Source organism: Grampus griseus (assembly GCF_964374135.1).
Source record: "Grampus griseus genome assembly, chromosome: 18".
NCBI lineage: Eukaryota > Metazoa > Chordata > Mammalia > Artiodactyla > Delphinidae > Grampus > Grampus griseus.
This window is the reverse complement of record NC_139012.1, coordinates 47,488,093-47,507,914: the sequence shown is the minus strand read 5'-3', so window position 1 is coordinate 47,507,914 and position 19,822 is coordinate 47,488,093. Positions and strand designations below refer to the sequence as shown.

The 19,822-nt window shown below is 36.8% G+C and overlaps 1 protein-coding gene across 4 annotated transcripts in view; it reads right to left on the bottom strand.

Moving 5' to 3' along the window:
* The window catches only part of DIAPH3 (diaphanous related formin 3), a gene marked incomplete at both ends in the record, with an annotated part of 549,577 nt that overhangs the window by 471,512 nt on the left and 58,243 nt on the right, over nucleotides 1-19,822 (bottom strand). For 3 of the 4 annotated variants that reach the window (XM_082675745.1, XM_082675746.1, XM_082675748.1), the window contains one exon: nucleotides 2,103-2,207. The exons of the other annotated variant lie outside the window; for it this stretch is intronic. In XM_082675745.1, coding sequence (XP_082531871.1) covers nucleotides 2,103-2,207 — 105 coding nt within the window. The remainder of the gene's footprint in view (nucleotides 1-2,102; nucleotides 2,208-19,822) is intronic. 4 annotated transcript variants of the gene reach the window in all.

Sequence of the window (19,822 nt, the reverse complement as noted above, 5' to 3'; positions counted from 1 at the left end):
CCAGAGCAAAAACAGATGACTGGTCAGTTTGAACTTTCTACAATGTTAACCATTTGCTGAATTATTCAGAACCCTCCTAGGAAAAGCCATGACTCTCCACACACCAATTAAATGCTTGAATCATACTTTAGATAACTAATCTATTTCAATCCTGATAACCTAATTACTTAATTCTAGTAAATAAATTCCAGCCCAAGTCCAAAATAGAGTATTAAACTTTAAAATCAGTGAATGTAAGCTGAAACAGATCCACTGTGAAGAAGTTCAAAATGTTTTATTCTATAAAAAAGTCTGTTTATCTGAAATTCCAGAATTAAACTGCACTATTATGCTAGGGTTTTCTATACCAGTTCTAACTAATGTATTATCTCTTGTAATTATATTAAGTGGATTCACGCTTGTTGGATTTAAAATTCCCTAACAGGAGACTCTGCCCTGATGACTCTACATAAAACAGGTACACCATCTCCACTCCCCCTGCATTTTTTTCCCCACATCACATTTCACCTCCCATTACATGTGTTTGTGTGTTTCTGTCATGTGTGTCTCATTGCTCCATAGGAAATAATGACACACTATCTTGGTGCTCAGTCGCCGGGGCCTTAAATACAGACACTTTTATTAAGTGCCCGACATACAGACGCTTAATAAATGTGTTGAGTGAACAAATGAACGTCTTAGAAATGTAGACTCACTAATAAGAAATTTGTATTTTTACTAAGGTACATTTACTTATATTTTTAATTGTGGTGTAATGATTTCAACAGTAAGAATTTCAACAGTAAATCACAAAGAAAAATAAAAAACAAACAATTGCTACTACAACCACTGCTACCACAAGAGGCAGCCACCAGTTAAAAATCTGTTACGTTCTAATCACAGAATAAACAATTTAATTCTAACAACAAGCCTATGGTGTACGTATTAGCCCCATCTTATGGACGAGGGGGTTGAGGATCAGAAAGATAAAATAAGATGTCCAAGATCAAACAGAGAATAAACAGTCAATCCAAAACACGGAGCTCTGACTCCTAAATCCCCACTGTTAATTTGTGATGGCCAAGTATCATCAAGGGACAAAAGCAATTCACATCTCAATGGTAAGATACAGAGCCCATAGAAAGAACTGGGAAAAGCACAGTACTCAGTGAATTCTACACCTGAACATCAGGCAGCCAAAAAATGAGACATGTTTAAAAATTAAACATCACTTGAGTCTTTCCTCCAAAAGAAATACCTCAGAATCACTGACTGGTCTAGTAGATAAATGGAGTTAAAGTATAAATAACTTACATTCTTAAAAGCTGCCCTTGGGTTAAAGTATCCAGTGAAAACTACAGTGTGTTTAGTTATTTTTCTCAAATCCAATTCTATTTTATGTTCAGCCAAAAGCATTTTCTACTGTCTTTCTACCGAGCCTTGCTTCTTCATTAGCTTCCATCTTATATTTTTCATCCAATCCACTTAGTCGTAATTTTTTTTATGACAACAAAGCTCATTTGTTGTTCCATGAAATAAATATAATTGATTCTGTGTGCTGGTCATGTTTCTCAGACATTTAGTTATTACTTCCACCCACATATTTCATGTTTCCCTAGAAAAGTGGCAGCCACGTGGATTCTTAATGCTCCTTGCAGTGTCTACATTTATAATTTGTTACAAGCTAATTTTATCCACAGGGAAACTCACATTAAAGATAGGCCTCTAAGCCACTATTATGTATCCTGATTTAGGTAGTTAGAGTAAAATCAGTCTCACTTTTCTACAATACAAGTATTATCCCAGTTTATAAGTGACATTAGAAATCAATACCCATCTTAATTCACTAACAAGGAGGGGTGTCCTAGAGTGAGTGGACCAAGCAACCACAGTGCTTCTTAACAGTGTGAGTGGCCAAACAGCAAAAGCAGTTTAAAAGTTATAAGGTGAGAAATACTTTCAAATTAAACAAACTTATTATAATACTTGTACCTTTAATTATACATACAAAAGCTCTATGATTACAGTTGCCCGCAAACTTAGGCACTTCATTAGGCTAATGTATTGTTTTCCATACCACAACATGCTTCAGCAGTACTTCTCAACTTGACAGTTTTACTTACTGTCTTGGAAGCAGTATTAATGTACTGCATCACCATTTCTTTTTTGATACTGAAGTCCTTTTCCCGCAATGGTGCCTTTTTATCTTCATTTAAATTCATATCTTCCTGGAAAACACAATTAAAAAGCCTCGTTTTAGAATCTAAGTAGAGCAACAGTTCTACATACACAATGAACAGAAAATCAATACTTTGTGACTAAAGCAGCATTAACTGTTTTGGAATGATTTACATGTAGCTCTGCCAGGAGAAAAAAGAGAAAGGACCTGGAGATACAGAGAACAGAGTATTCTAGATCATTTTAGCAGGTAAAACACTTACCAGAAAAACTTTTTAAATTCACAGCAGGCTAGTAAAATTACATTCACATCACTATAGATAATTAGACAGTTGAAGATTTCTGCCTTCCATAAGCTTATTAGGATTCACAATTTATATATAATTGTGAAATATATATATTACATATAAAAATATATTTATCTATATATATTATAGTCAATATATAATATTTATAATTTATATAAATATATTTTAAAATATAAACATATTTTTACAGCAGCTGTACCTGAAGCCATCTTGCACCATTCTGAAAGCGCTCCTCCATATATCATAAGAATTAAAAGGTAAATAAGCCAATCGCTTTTCAGATTCTGATAAGCTACAAGCACATACCAAATACCTAATACTGATCCTAGCAAAAGGTGAAGCATCCTACAGTTTTAACTGTCTCTTCTCCACCCCTATCAAAAATATTCATTAATTAATTTATTGCATGTTCTAAATCACATAAAAGTGGCACTCATAAAAAGAAGTACCACCTAAAAACCTAACATTTCTCAACAGCACCAATCAAAATAAAGGTTTAGGTAAGCTAGATCTTGCTACAGACCTAATTCTGACTAAAAACTGCAAGTCAATAATATCCACATAAAGATATGAATTGCGACCAGAATCCATCAGCTCAGTTGACAAAGGAAGGGAGGCTGAGGTAAGACAAAAATGGCTGAAGGAGAGGGCAGCTCAAATGGATTTCCTCCTGATCTTAGCCTTGGGTCATCTGTGTGCAATGTAGGACATCTTAATGTATATAAACTACATATCCACTCAGAAACGTGCCCATAAGAATCAGGACTTTGGATCACCCAGGGAGCCCAGAAAGTTAAATTTCTTCTAAGTTTTATAAGGGTTCTACAATTCAGACACTGTAGTTTATGCCTTTAGCTGACTCAGTTTTTGGCTACCAAAACTGTGAAGCAATTAAAAGTCAAAATTCCCTTCATTTCACCTTGATACAAAATTTAAGATCTTAGAAGTTGTCCCGTTTGATACTCCAATAAAAGGTAGCAATTAGTAATGTCACTCTTGGCTATTCTGGTTAGAAATATCCTATTATGTGAATAATGGTTTAGTTTGTTTCTTTTTTTTTTCTCTAAGCCAGTGATTTTCAATACACCTTAACACCACTTAGGAAGCATTCCGGAAATGTCTCGGGGCATTTTGGTTGTCATGGTGACTGAGGTGATGCTACCAGCATTTACAGGGGAAAGGTGTGCTAGACATTCTGCAACACATGAGCTAATCCTACACAATAAGAAACTGTCCTGTGTCCCACAGAGAGATACACAGAGAGAACGAGAGAGGGAAAATCATAATTATCTACGCCTAGACTCTAATTCAATGAAATTAGATGTACAACAGAAGTTGTAAATTGTTACATATTTAATACTTTATATATTATGTAACTTAATATACATTGAATTTTCCAAGAATCCAACTACTCTGTAAATTATAGTTGCACTGTTTTTGTTTTAAGCTTTACCATCATTTGTGTTCCATTTCTGAAATTTAGGTATCCCAGGACAATGCTGCTTGTGGTATCTGAATCAACAGAACAACACACCTATATCAACCTACATCGTAGCTGTTGTACTCACAGTGGCATGAGGCAAAGACTCCAGAATGTGACTTTATTGTGCCTTCTTGAGTAGTCGATGGCCAACTGTTTACAATGAAATACATACTGTTTTATTATATAGTACAGTAGGCATTATATGTTGATTTTTTTAAAATTATGAGTGGAGATAGTTTATATAATCTATAAAGAATTGAACTAAGAAAAAGTAATGAGGAAGTTAAGGAGCAATTGCTATAAAAGGTGTGTGTGAGGGGCACCTAAGAGCACAGAGAACATCTGTTTTAAATTATTCACTGTATTTTTTATTTTCTGTCTAATGGCCAAATGTGACCCAGCCTCTTTAACCAGCAAATTAAAATACTTAACAGATATAGAAAACTAAAAAACAGAAAACCCATTAGCTGTGGCTGAAATCAAAATAAAATTTTAAGGTGGAGAGTTGTAAGAAAGAAAAGACTACTGCTTTCTTTCTGGAAAGGCATCTTCACGATAACATGAGCTTATACACAAAAGTTGTATGTTTGGAATTAAGGAAGAAACCCAGAGTTCTCCCAACTTCTTTGCTCTGGCTTACCCCACCTCTCTTGTCTAAATATGACACTCAACTCCATAACGAAAGTTTAATGACAGTGGCTGCTTAAAAACAAGAGGAAACAAAGAAGAAATGATACTACAGAGAAGTTTGGAATCACCTACATAATCGCACAAACCTTCCAGGATCACTCACTAGGTACGTAACTTCATCTAACAGATGGTCCTTCTCTTTACATCCAGGAAGAAATGGCACTCGAAAGAGTAAGAAAAGTTCTGCCCTTTACAAAAGGAAAAAGAGAAATAAGGGAGTGATGGAAAGAAAAAAAAAATGTACGTATCTATGGAATAGGGTACAGGATTTTTAGAATGGATTTTGAATCTTTATCAGTGGAGAACAGGGCTAAAAAAGAAGAAAACTCTACAAGACGCTGGCACTGAACCTCTGAGGGTCACAGAGTCCTAGTGAAATGTATTGGAAGCTTCTTCCCAGAAAATGCACATCCATATTTTATGTTATAGTTCCAATTCAAGTTAAGCTGAACATCTTCCAAGGCTATCCAAGAACCTGGAGGTCGGCGGCAATGCGGGAGCCAAGCATCTCTATTTAATAAGCCCCTGCCTTAAGGCAAAACCTTCAGCATGAGATTTTGAATATCACATAGTCTAAACTCCATGTATGTATTACACAACAGAAAATACAGGCTCAGAGAAATGAAATGACTTTTCAGAGTTATCTAGTTGTTAGAAGCTTGAGAACTGGAGCCCAGACACCCAGTCTAGTGCAGTTTCCAGATAACTGTAAAGGGTCTCTTGTGAGCAAGTCATCAGTTTTCACATTAGTGAGTTCACAGCTGGTTAGTATGATCATATCGCATTTCCGTTGTCTTAGGGCACGTTCCCTAGAGGCAGACCTGGGACAGGGATGCAGGTGCAGGTGATTAATGAGGGGGATGCTCTCAGGAAAAGGGGACTGAGACAGGGACATTCGAAAATGTGGCCTCAGCTGGATTCTCGCTTCAGCCTGAAGTGCACAGCAGTAGATAGTACCTGGAGGGAGAGGCCAGCCTTGACACCACCCAAGTCAGTCAGCCATTAGCTGCAGGACCCCAGTTCCCTGAGGCCAAATCTCTGGATTAAGAGGGCAGATGTGAACCACCAGGAGCCAACACTCACACCTGGGTACGCCCGTAACCAGCCTGGTGAAGGGGGTCTTGGAGGGGCACCAACAGTGTCCACTACAGCATTTGAAAATAACTTACTTTATATTATAATAAGGCTTCTTTCTAAGCAGAACTGAATAATACAGAAACCCACATTTATGGCCTACACAAGCAATATAAACCTCTGTGTGTTGACCAGTTCTTCCATTCAAACACAGGTCAGGACATGTAGTACACTGTATGGATATGGAATGATACTGTAGCTACAGATTTTATAACAGCCCTGAAAAACAGCTTACTTCAATATATATATCTATACATTGATATATATGTAACTCAATAAATATCTGTAATAAATAAAATAATAAACAGCAAATACATAGAACACATAACTGTACAAGGCCTGAGGAATGATTTGAATGAGGCTAATATTTCAGTGGGTATGAGATAAGTTCTATTTCTTTAAATGGAAAAACCTTATCAGTTGGCTATTTAACTGAATATAGCTCATTTAAAAATATTTTTTGAGTAGTCATCAATCAAAACTTTAGTGTCTGTCAATCTGAAGAGTAATTATTGGTTTTGTTGTGAAAGTTCTATTAATACCTTAGCAACATACATAATGAATTAACTCACTTATAGCACTACCTTCATATACATGCTTAAACACAGTTTTTTGCCTGGGGAAATTGGGAGTCGCAGCATCAAAAAGTAATTTTCCTCTAGTTAATTACTTTCTAATTAAAAACTATACTTAAATTGAATCACTGTGCTACTTCACTATGTGAGTCTGACTGGCACTAGGGGCAGATTTCAGAAATACAGGGAGGAAATACTGAAGAAAAAAAAAATTAAGGGGCATGCTAATAAATAAGCAGGATTCTTGGAAAGTGTCAAGGTCATGAGAGATGAGGAAGTACTACTGATCAGGAGATGAAAGAAACATGGCAAACCAAACATAAGATGTGATGCTGGGCTGTAACCTAGAACAGGAAAAGCACATCAGTGAGAAAACTGCTAAAATCTGAATAAAGTCTGTGGTTTGGTAACTACTGTACCAACATTAATTTCTTAGTATTAATAATTGCACTAAAGTTATATAAGATGCTGGCATTAGAGGAAGTTGGGTGAAGGGTATAAAAGAATTCTCTGTACTATTTTTGCAACTCTTCTGTAAGTCTAAGATTATTTCAAAATAAAGTTTTTTAAAAACTAAATTAAAATATTCATAAAACTTCTGCTTTAAAAAACTAATTTGAAAAGAACAAGAAAAATGGAACATCTTACATTCTTTAAAAATACAGTAGTTTTTTAAACGTCCACTAAGTAAATGTTTGTAGTGTATTGGCCGCAATAAATACACACAAACTTGATGGAGGGGAGGGAAGTAAAGAAACCACTATCAAGACAAATCTGAGGCTACCGAGAGGAAGAGTTAAGACACAGGTAACAGAAGCCCATTCAAAATCTTTTAAAGGTCAGGCATCCTTCGGAATTTTCCAAAACACAAAGTTCAAGTTGCTCACATGTCTTCCCAATTTCATTCCAAATCTACTCTCTGAACCATCCTTCTCATTCATTCTCGAAGCAACACTTGCTACACCTTTTCACAAGGACCTGGTATTTCTATAATCTTAAATAACGGTTAAGTCTGAGCCAGGCATTGTGCTAAAATACTTATAAGCACAATTCATTTAATACTCAGTAATAACCCTTTGAGGTATGTACTATCCTCTCTTTATTGATGAGAGAACTAAAACTTAGGGAAATCCTGTAAGTTGGCCACAGTCCTGTAGCTTAGATTTGTCTCTCCATTCTTATTTCCATATTATTTATCTTCATTATCTAAAATCCCACTTCCGGGCTTCCCTGGTGGCGCAGTGGTTGATAGTCCGCCTGCCGATGCAGGGGACACGGGTTCGTGCCCCGGTCCGGGAGGATCCCACATGCTGCGGAGCGGCTGGGCCCATGAGCCATGGCCGCTGAGCCTGCGCGTCCAGAGCCTGTGCTCTGCAACGGGAGAGGCCACAACAGTGAGAGGCCCGTGTACCGCAAAAAATTAAAATAAAAATAAAATAAATAAAATCCTACTTCCTCTGGGCCTAATGCCATCTGACATGCTCGGCAGCCAACACCTTGTGTTGACTCCTCTGCCAGTCCATGCCTTCACACCCACAACCAGCAATCTTCATTTCCACTTTCCTCAGCCTCGGTCTTCATGACCACACCTGGGCCTTTTCATTAGCTAAAAACTGTTCCACCTCTAGTATCATCATAATCCCCAAGATCCTTTTCTCTGACCTCAATCTTCTATCTTTTCACTTCTCCCACTCCCAAGCCACCTATTTTTTGACCTCAATAAAACCTCCAGTGTCGTGACCCCCTCCATTTTCTCCCAATTAGTCTCTTATGGTCCATCACTTCCTACAACATTGATGGAAAATCCTAGTGGTCTCTCCTCACATTCCCTAGAGTACTCATTTCAAACTTGCCATTTCCAGGAGCTATGAAACCATTGCTTCTACCTACCATTTTCAGTAAGCAAATTTTAATTTCCTCCATGAAAAGGAACCTATAATTCAATTTCCTGTTTCCTCTATTACCAATTTATTTGCACGCTAATTTTTCTATGCCAACTCTTGCCTCTATCCAAAGATAATCCCATTCATTTATGCTCTGGATCCTCTTTCCTTTCACCTCCTAAAAGGGCACTGCACATCAGTTACCCTGTTTTAATCCCGTTTCACTAAATTCTTCTCAGTTCGTTGGGTCTCAGTATATAAACATGTTAATCCTTAATGGATTAAAAATTAAAAGAAAAAAGCCTCCCCTCAACCCTAGCTCTCCTTTGTATATGCCTTTCTTTTTCCTCCTTCACAAATAATTTTTAAAAGAACTTTTTTCTACACTTGCTGTCTCTTTTACATTGCATATACTTTTTAGATATTTGTCAAATGAGATATAACAAAACTTCCCAAATAGAATTTGCTAATCCTATTTTGGAACAAACATGAAATGCAGGTAATTTTCTGGGAAATGGAGATGGAGCCAGAGATAACACTCACAGCCCCAGCCTTGAAGAGTAATGGAAACAAAGTCCAGCTCCAGAGGCAGGGTCTCCAGGCAGTGGCACTGGCACGGGTAAAACTGGCCAAGCTAAAATCCATCATGTCTTCAGGGAGCACTAGCAGAACCACACACAACCTCTGTGACCTGGAACCGTCAGTGTGTGGTTGAGCTGTGCAAAGCAGCACCTGCTTGAGAGGTGAATAGCACTGAGATCCTACCAAGACTTCACTCACCAGGCTGTGTGACTTTGTGTGGTGTTGTGTCCTCTCAGAGGAAAGAAGGTGTACACATTTTTCTAACTTGCACAAGGACACCAGATGGGTAGCTGTGGCCCTGACCTGGAAACCAGGTCAATGACATGTAGTCAAGCCAGCAGCTTTTAAGATGCTCCAAAGGATTTTTCCTATGTGTCAGATGGGGCCAGAAGTTCTCACAAACCAGGAAAATCCAAGTTTGCTACTATCTTTAGACACCTTGACTCCATCCTAGGCTGATAAAATACCAACACAAAATAAATACCTTCTACTTCTTCTCTGGCAAAACTGAGAGAGAAAAAAAGATGTAATCTTAATACTCATGCACATACATGCAACTAGTGAGCACCAAGGTGTAATCAAGCAGAGAATGGCAAACAGAGAGTGGACATTTTTTCAACTGAATTACAAACATTAGACTCACTATTTTCATTCATGGATGTGGATTTTACAAGACAGAATGTTCATTAAATTTACATACATCAAGTTGAGTGGGATAGTTAATGCCATGGAGAGTCAGACTAAATTTAAAATGATTGACTTATTTGGAGAATTAAGTGAATATACAAGCAGCAAATTGAAGATGGTCAGGTGTGAGGAAATTTACCCAGAAAGGAAAAACACTACAGACAGGCAGAAGCACGACTAGAGTTATAAAACAGATCCTGGAAAAACAGTACAATAATGGATCAAAACATTCATAAGGATCAATAAGCATAATATTAAAAGGTAAAAATTCGAAGCACAGCAATATCAAAACCAAACATTCTTATTGTCAACAGCTATCATTTCATTTCAGTAGTGTTCAATGCTTTGTTTCATGGGTTAAAGCCAAAATAATTGTTCTTGGTAGCAGTTTTGCTAATGTTTTTTTTCACTACAGCCACAAATTGGTTATACGTTTTAAGAGGTCCACAGTGATCCCCTAATTACTTCTCCTGGGACCTCAGAGCTCAACATCCTACAAGAGCAATTTTACCCATACTTCTTCTAAAAGTATAATTCTGTCCTTAACCACACTGGAATTCATCTTCCATATCACACAATGTCAAAAGGTCTTGCTGATGTGTATCACTACTGAGGAATGTTCTTACTACCATGAGTGGTTTAGTGCCAAATAAAAACATCAAAGATTTCATGATCTCATTCCAGGTAATTATATACTCCAAATAGTTCACATTAACTGAATCTCATGTAGTTCTGCAATTTAATATATTGTATTCTTAGATTAGGCTTAAGTAAAATTAGAAAACCTGTAAAATATAAATACAACCAAAACCCTGGAACTTGGAATTAACTTTATTACTACTATTTTTTTAATAAATTTATTTTTTGTTTGTTTGTTTTATTTATTTTCCGCTGCATTGGGTCTTCATTGCTGCGCGTGGGCTTTCTCTAGTTGCAGGGAGCGGGGGCTACTCTTCGTTGCGGTGCACGGGCTTCTCATGTTGCAGAGCATGGGCTCTAGGTGCACGGGCTTCAGCAGTTGTGGCACACGGGCTCAGTAGTTGCGGTTCACGGGCTCTAGAGCGCAGGCTCAGTAGTTGTGACGCACGGTCTTAATTGCTCCGTGGCATGTGGGATCTTCCCAGACCAGGGCTCGAACCCGTGTCCCCTACATTGGCAGGCGGATTCTTAACCACTGCGCCACCAGGGAAGCCCTATTACGACTTTATATTGAAGATGCCCATAAATATGCTAAAGCTATAAAACAGCTTATCTTTCTTTGTCCATCATTTTTACTATGTTCTTATATTAACCTTTATATAATCGTTTCATTTCCTTTACATAACTTTGATTATAAAGAGGTCAGATTTTTTTGGTTTCACCAATAGTGGCGTTGGATTCACTGTTCTATCCACAATGTCCTTACTCAATCCCAATTAAAATTAACAGGAAATCAGATAGCTAGCTCATTAACAGGACAGTAGCCATAAAATAGCATTTACCCAGAGATTGACAACAAACTCATAAACGTTGTTATTCGACCGAATATTCTAACTGGAGCTTATAGAAAGAGTGCAAACTATTTCAATTTGAAACCAAATTACAATTTAACCTAATGCCAGTATCAGGGAATAAACAAACAGAGAAGAAACTTAAATATCACTTTTTTTCTCACATGTTATAAATTTTAGCAGAATAGACAAGAAATGAGATGAATATGCAGCATGCTGCACAACTCTACTTTGGAATTATAATCTGGCTGAAACTGTTCAAGTTTATGCATAAGCACCTACAATCACAGGCAACTGTTACGTAATCCAGCAGAAAAGAACACTGCTGCTTATAAAAAGGGCTTCATTCACTTATTTGCTTTTCAACTTTTCTAAACAAATGGCCATTCCTTCATAAATTACATAAAGGATAAAATGGTTATTTCACAAAGCACAAAGGCTGACTTTTCTAGAGAAGAAAATAAGAATTAAAAAAAGCCTTCATCGTTTGTAAAGGTTGTACCTGCACACTTCCTAATTAGTGAAAGAGCAAGCTTAAACATTAACATAACCTTTATCCTTTTAAAACTCTCCTTTCTAATCATTTGACTGGTTCCACGAACTCCCACCAGGCAAAATCTAAGGTTCCTAAATCATTTATTTTCTCATTTATCTGGATCTAGAAGAAACAACGAGGCACTGACATTATCCCCCTGACAAACACAACCCATGAATCAAGTTGACAATAGCCTTACACTTCTATCCTCTCTTCCTCCTCCTCCATTTGGATTATTATTTGGATTGCTTTTAAACAACCTTTCCCTGAATTTTTCAATTTCTACCTGAAGGAGAGGGAGATGGGTGACAACTAATAGATCAGAACAAAGCATTACCATAGAACCTCTCTCGTTTTATCTGGTCAACCCAAAATATACTTTTATAGTTTATAAGAAATAAAAAACACCCATGATACGGAAAAGTAGATTTGTAAAAAATTCTAATACTTGAAATGAGCGAACTGCTAGTAGGAATCTATAGCAGTCAATTAGCCCTTAAAGACCTAACACAAACGAGTTTTCCTTGGTGTTTCATTCAGACTCCTGGTGACCCTTAAGACATCACTTACACATCCAACACAATAGGTGTTCATTTGTCTGACTGAAGAAATAGCTATGCATAAATCTTTAACACCAACAATGAAAGCGGAAAAAAAGATTTAAAAAGAAAAAAGAAAAATTATCTTTAGCGTGTACCCAAAGAGTGGCAATGTGGAATAAAGATAGCAGTAAGAACCCTCCTCCCACCAACTGTACCAAAAAGAATCAAATTCAATTTTATCAGTTCACTTGAGCTCTTCTTTCTTCCTCTGGACCTTAGTTTCAAAGATATCTGAGTTGACTACAAAGCAAAGAACACAAAGACATCTCAGTATTTAACTCTATGTGTACTAATTTATATCTTTTCTTGCTTAGACATGGTATTCACCAAAGCAGAAGAAACAGACTAACTCATTCAACAATACATGAAGTATGCACTGTGAAGACATGAAGGGAACAAAGATGAATAAAGTTAAATGTTCATAGTCCAATAAAATAAAGTTCTTATGAAAAGATTAGAAAACTGATCTAATGACATAATAAATAAAAGAAAACAGAAATGTATCATACATAGTCACTCATTTAATCAGTAATGGAGGATATACTCAGTTTAAAGGATAAAAATTAGCAGAACTACACGTCAACCTCATTGGAAGGTGAGTCTAGTGAAGGGCTAGCCAACTTAATACAAATAACTGAAATGTAAAATGAAAAAAAGGCCTTTACCAAATACTTCAGGAACAGGAAAAAAAAAAATAATAACTCTTTTCTGGGGTTTTCTACTCCAGAAGGAGTAGAAAGGAAAAAGAAAGGAATAAGAATAGGAAAAGATACAAAAATTAGTCACAGATATTCTGATTACATACATAGAAAACTATGAGGAACTCTACAAAGAATAAAAACTGAGAATTCAATAAGATTACTGAATACCAAAAGCAACACACAAATTAATAATCTTAGTAAAAATGTTAATTTTTTTTAAATACTAGTTATATTTTAGAAATAAACCAAGGAATAAAGCTCATAAAAGATGTACACGACCTCTAGGGAGAAAATTATAAACTTTACAGTTCAGGAACAGAGAAAATCGAAATAAATAAATAGATATAAGATATCCAACGTTCACAGAAAAATTTAATATCACAAAGGCATTTATCCTGTCTAAATCAATAAATTTATTGCTATTCCAGTCAAGATCCCAACAGGGTTTATAATAAAACTTAACTAATTGATTGTAAAATTAATATAAAATCACAAAGGGGCCAAGAAGAGCCAGGACAGTTTTGAAGAAGGGAAGGGGGTCCTAGATATGAAGGCTTATTATACAGTTATATTAATTAAGACAGTGGATATAAATGCAGAGCTAGACAAACAGACCAATGGACAAAATCAAACCTCAGAAACAAACCTACATATGAGCAATACCTTGATGTATAACAGTGGTGTTATTACAAATGATGGACAAGAATGGCTATTCAATAAATTCTGCTAGAAAAACTAGTTATCCATGTAGGAAAAGTATTGGATCCAATCTCTCACGTCAGACATAAAGATATCATAATTCTAACAATTTTAGGAATGTAGAAGAACAGATCTATAATGTCAGGATAGAGAAGGATTTCTTAAATAATATACTTATGACATATTTAAGACCGTTCAAAAATCAAAATGGAGCAACTATGGCTCAGGCATCCAAAATGGAGCCAGACCATTGTTGATGTGGTTTCAGACACATTCCTGCATCTCTAAGAACTTGAATTTTCTCTGAACTGTATCAAATTCAAGAACAGGACCAGCCATTTCAAAACAATATCTCCTAGTATCTGCTAGCTGCACCCTTGTAGTTTTCTAACAGAGAAGAACAAACCTGACTCCATATTGTATCTATTCCTTTAGCTCTAACCTCTGTGCTCTGTTGCCTTGCTTAGTCATGCTGACTGTGCACCTTTGTAAAAGAAGTTGCCTATAGCCTGAAATATACATGATAGCCCATTCTTAAGGGTCTGCCTCCCAGGCTTGACCTTTAAGGTATAAAACTTTCATTCCTACAGAGATAAAAAGTTCCGGAACAGAAATAACATTTGTCTTGTTGAAGATTTACAGGAACATTGTGATCAGACCTAAGTGGACAGCTGCAAGAACAAGGGATTCCTGCACCAAGAAGTTTGCAAAACCAGCCACACCTCCACCTTTTTTAGTATAGAAGCCTGAATTCTAACTCGGGTAAGATGGTTCTTTGGGACCCTAGTACACCATCTTCTAGGTCTGCTGGCTTTCTGAATAAAGTCACTATTCTTTGCCCCAGCACCTCAGTCTCTCCATTTATTGGCCTGTCATGCAAGGAGCAAGTTAGCAGCTTGGACTCCGTAACAGTTTCAAAGTCTGTCCCCCTTCACAGTTATGTAATCAGTTCAGACCCCAGCCAATCCCTGATTAACAAGCACCCTTACTTCTTTCTAACTCCAGTCCTAATTCTTGACAGACAACTTATGTAAATAACCTTGCAGGTTTTTTGCCTTTATAACCCTCCCCAATTTTGTGGTCCAAAGGAACACAATTCAAATGGTCCTTGAATCTTTATCTCCTGGGCTGCAATCCTAACAAACCCTAAATAAACACCTGTTTATTCAATCAGGTCTCTGTTTCTGAAATTTTGGTTAACAATACAAAAAGCAGAAACCATAAAAGGATTTATAAATCTGGCCACATTGATTTTTACATTTCTATACTTTCATCCATCCTACCACCCCCAAAAGGAAGTAAAAAGACAAGACTCAGACTGGGACAAGATACTTACAACTCACATAAACTGACACGAGCATTAAGGATATGTGATGAATTCTACAAATCAATAGGAAAAAGAAAAAAACCTCAACGGAAAAAACTGGCAAAAGATATGAACAAGAAATTCACAGAAGAGTAAACCAAAGGGCCAATAAGTGTGTCAAGAAATGTTCAACCTCACTTATGATCAAAGAAAAAAAATGTTTAAAGTATTAGGTAACCTGTTTATATCCAACAGACTTTCAAAACTTAAAAAGCCTTATTATACCACTGCAAACTCAGTGACATTCTACAAATTAATTCCAATCACTTGGAATCTTCAAGTGTCAAATTCATAAGATACAAGATTAAGGACCTCTTCTAGACTGAGGAGATTTTAAAACATGACAACTGAATACAACACACAGTTCTGAACAGGATTCTTTTGCTATAAAGAGCACTGCTGGTACTACTGGTAAAACTTAAGAGCGTGAGGATTAGTTGACAGAAATTGATCAGTGTTAGCCTCCTGATGGTGGTGGTTATATTGTGGTTAAGTAGGAGGATGTCCTTTTTTGTAGACTAATACTAAAATATTAAGGGATTATGAGGCATTGAGTCAGCAACTTACCAGCAAGTAGTTCAGAAAAAAAGTCTTTTCCTGTACATTTATCATTAAGACACAGAAAATTTTTTTTTTTAACATATAGGAATAAAACCAACAGATTCAGGGTATTGTTCACCTTCAGGAATTAAAGAAGAATGTGATTGAAAGGAGTACACAAAGTATTTCAATTAATTATATATGTTCTATCCTTTTTTGTATACCTCACATACCCTATTTAAAAATACCACTGAACAAAAATAGATTCAACTTGAAAGTACATACTGAAAATTGTTTCAAAATTAACTTTTGAATGCCTTTAGGATTATCTATACTATGTTTCCCCACACTAAAAGCTAAAATATGTATTAAATAGTAGGTCATCTAAGCTCTTAATGCCAATAAACACTTCAAACACATGCTTAAGAGATAATGCTGATGGCATTTTATAAATGTGCTCCCTCCTACAGTAAACATCTTCCCAAGAAAAGATTAGATCATTACTATTCATACTTAAGTATTCGTGCAACTTTATTAGACCATTTCTTCCATGCTTACAAATGATGACAGGAAGTCCAGAATTTAAATAATTTTTGTTAGAGTAATTCTGTCATCATTGGCATTCATTTAATGCCTGTTGATGATCACATCTTGATAGATGACCTTTCTTGCAGCTTTCGTTCTCTCAACAGATAGTGAAAGTGAGAAAACAAAAAAAAAAGATATGAATGCATGAAATCTCTCTTCCTATTCATTATTTTAACATTTTTGTGTTATTTAGCAAACTGGCAATTAAAGCTAATTTCCACCTAAACACAGTATTGAAGGTGAAAAGAAATGTAAAGTCTTAGAAATCTTAAAAGTTAGAAAGATGCACCTAATTCAACAGGCAGTTATTTGCAATGATAAACCAGTTGGATGATGCTGCATGGATTTAATCTAGCAGAGAGACATATCAAAATAATAAATAAAGGATAAATTACACAAGGGATTTATACACAAGCAGCTCTGAGGGGTGAAAGATCTGTACACTGAACACTGTAAGTCACTGATGAAAAAAGCTGCAGAAGACACAAATAAAAGGAAAAATGTTCTGTGTTCTTGGGTTGGAAGAATTAGTATTGTTAAAATGTTCATCCTACTCAAAGCCATCTATATATTCAATGCAATCCCTATCAAGATTCCAATGGCATTTTTATAGAAACAGTCCTACAATTTGTATGGAACCACCAAAAACCATGAATAACCAAAGCAATCTTGAAAAAGAACAAAGCTGGAGACATCACACTTCTCAATTTCAAACTATATTACAAAGCTACAGTAATCAAAACATTATGGTACTGGTATGAAAACAAACACAAAGAACAACAGAACAGAATCAAGAGTTCAGAAATAAACCCATGCATATATGGTCAACTAATATTTGAAATGGGAGCCAACAATACTCAATGGGGAGAGATAGTCTCCTCAATAAAGGAGGAAAAACTGGATAATCACATGCAAAAAAAAAAAGAAAGAAAGAAAGAAAAGAAAGAAACTGGACTCCACCTTATACCACTAACAAAAATTAACTCAAAATGGATTAAAGACTTAAATTTAAGACCTGAAACTCTAAAACTCCTAGAAGAAAACATAGAGGAAAAGCTCCTTCATGTTGGTTTTGGCAATGAGTTTTTTGAACATGACACCAAAAGCACAAGCAACAAAAACAAAAATAAACGTGAAGGATTTCATCAAATCAAACAGCTTCTGCACAGCAAAAAAAAAAAAAAAATCAACAAAATTAAAAGGCAACTTATGAAATGGGAGAAAATATTTGCAAACCACATATCTGGTAAGAAGTTAATATCCAAAATACATAAGGAACACATATAACTCAAAAGCAAAGAAACAAAATCTGATTAAAAATGGGAAGAACTAAATAAACATTTTTCCAAAAAGGTTAAACACATGGCCAATAGGTACATGAAAAGGGACTCAACGTCATTAATCATCAGGGAAATGAAAATCAGAACCACAATGGTTATATCACCTCACATAGTCAGAATGGCTGTTTTCAAAAATATATATATCAAGTGCTGGGGAGGATGTGAAAAAAATAACCCTTATGCATTGCTGGTGGAGTGTAAATTGTTATAACCACTATGGAAAATAGTACAGAGGTTCCTCAAAAAATTAAAAATAGAACTATCATATGATCCAACAATTCCACTTCAAAGGATACAAATTTACAGTTATAAAATGAATAAATTGTCAGGATGTAATGTACAGAATGGTGACTCTAGTTTAAAAAAATATTATATAGTTGAAATTTGCTAAGAGAGTAAACCTTAAAGTTCTCACCACAGGGAAAAAAATGATAATTATGTGAGGTGATGGACGTGTTAACTGACCTTACTGTGGCAATCATCTTAAAAAATATACCTCTATCAAATCATCACATTGTATACTTTAAGTTTACACAATGTTAAATGCCAATTTTATCTCAATGAAACTGGAAAAAATAAGAAAATAAGTTCAGTTTCTGGTTTGTTGAGGTTTAACATCTCTTAGAGAGCTTGATTATAGCTGCTCTTTGTAGAAGACACAGCAAAGGGTCAGAATATAGGGAATATTCTACAGTATGAAAGGGCTCCAATCCCCTAGAAGGAGTGTGTAGGGAACAATTGATAAAGAAAAGACAAGAGGGACAGAGGCAACACTCAGAGGAAATAAAAAGAAGAGGAGGCATGGAAAGTAAACTGGTATGAATTGGCTAGAGAGGAGAAAAATCAGGAAATGGAAAAAAGTGTCACGGTACCCAAAGGAAAAAGAGAAACACAAACAAGAGGTCAGCTGTGCTGTGTTACATGTTGCAAACAGGATCTGATTATTGGAAAGCCACTTACAGTTAGAGGGGTAAACATCTACAGCAAAACAACAGCAAAAATGAAAAGCTATTGGTAGAAAGAGCCAGAGTAAACTATTCTTTGTGGAGGACAGGCTCTGAATGGAACAAGATAAAGGACAGGAGCTGTGGTAAAGGACACATGAGCTTCCCATGGACAGGATATGGATCCCAGGGAGAAGCAGGCCCGGGCCATCTAAGAGATACTGCATCCCAAAGGTAACCCCACCAGAGGAATGGTTTCATGGAAGCCTGGGGCAGAAGGCCAAAGGAGACATCACCAGTGACAAGGGAATTATAGGTCAGACTGGGAGCAGGGGAGCCATGAAAATACCATAGGAGAAAGGAATCCACATTTGTAATCCCCTAACCTCTGACAGGCAAAATGGTCCCCCAAAGATATCCATGCCCTAAGCCCTGGCTTCTGTAAATACGTCAAATGACATGGCAAAAGGGACTCTGCAGATGTAATTAAGGTTACAAACTTTAAAACAGGGAAATTATTTTGGATTTTCTGGGTGAGCCCAAGCTAATACATAAACCCTAAAAAGCAGAGGACTTTCTCCAGATGGAGGCAAGAGATGCCGCAGAAGGGGAATTCAGAGAAATTCTAAGTGTGAGATGGATGTGATGTATCTGAGATGTAAGGGCCCATGTGAAGGATAGGAAAGAGGCCTCTCAAAGCTAAGGCAGCCCCCAGAGGACAATCAGGGAGAAAACTGGGACCTCAGTCCTACAACATCAGGGAACTGGACTCTGCCAACAAAATGAAATCAGAAGAGGATTCTCCCCAAAGCCTCTGATAAGAGCCTCTGACACCGACTTCAGCCTTGTCAGCCTACAGAAACCAGCTAAGTCGACCTGGACTTCAGCCTACAGAACTATGAGACAATACAATGGTGTGGTTTTAGCCACCAAATCTGTGGCAATTTGTCACGGCCAGCAATAAAACTAACACAACATCCCACGGCACCAGCGCTAGATTATAAATACCCTCAGCCAGCAAATTATTTTTATTCCTCCTCCCCTCATCTCCAATGTCATCCTGGAGGAGATAGGTTCAGTCTGGAGAGCAGGAAAGAAGGGAACTGCAGTGTGGGGAAACAGAGCAGAGCCCACCAGAGCCCCAAGCACGGCCCCAAGCATGGCCCCAAGCATGGCCCCAAGCACGGCCACAACCACGGCCACAAGCACAGCCACTACCACAGCCCCAAGCACGGGCCTGACCACAGCCCCAAGCACGGCCACGACCATGACCACAGCCTGCACTGGAGGCTTTAAGTGGAGCAGCCTTGAAAGAGGGAAAGTGAGAGGCTTTCTCTGGATAAAAGTTAACTTATTTAAATTAAACTAGGGTTTTCATTATCTGAAAGCAAACAGAAAACTCTGGGACCTACGGTGAATTTTATCCAGGGGCAGGAAAGAACAAGCTGAAAGAGCTGGTTTAAAGGGGCAATGGCTGGAACAAACAAGTCACTTTCAATCTGTACCTACCATGTTCAC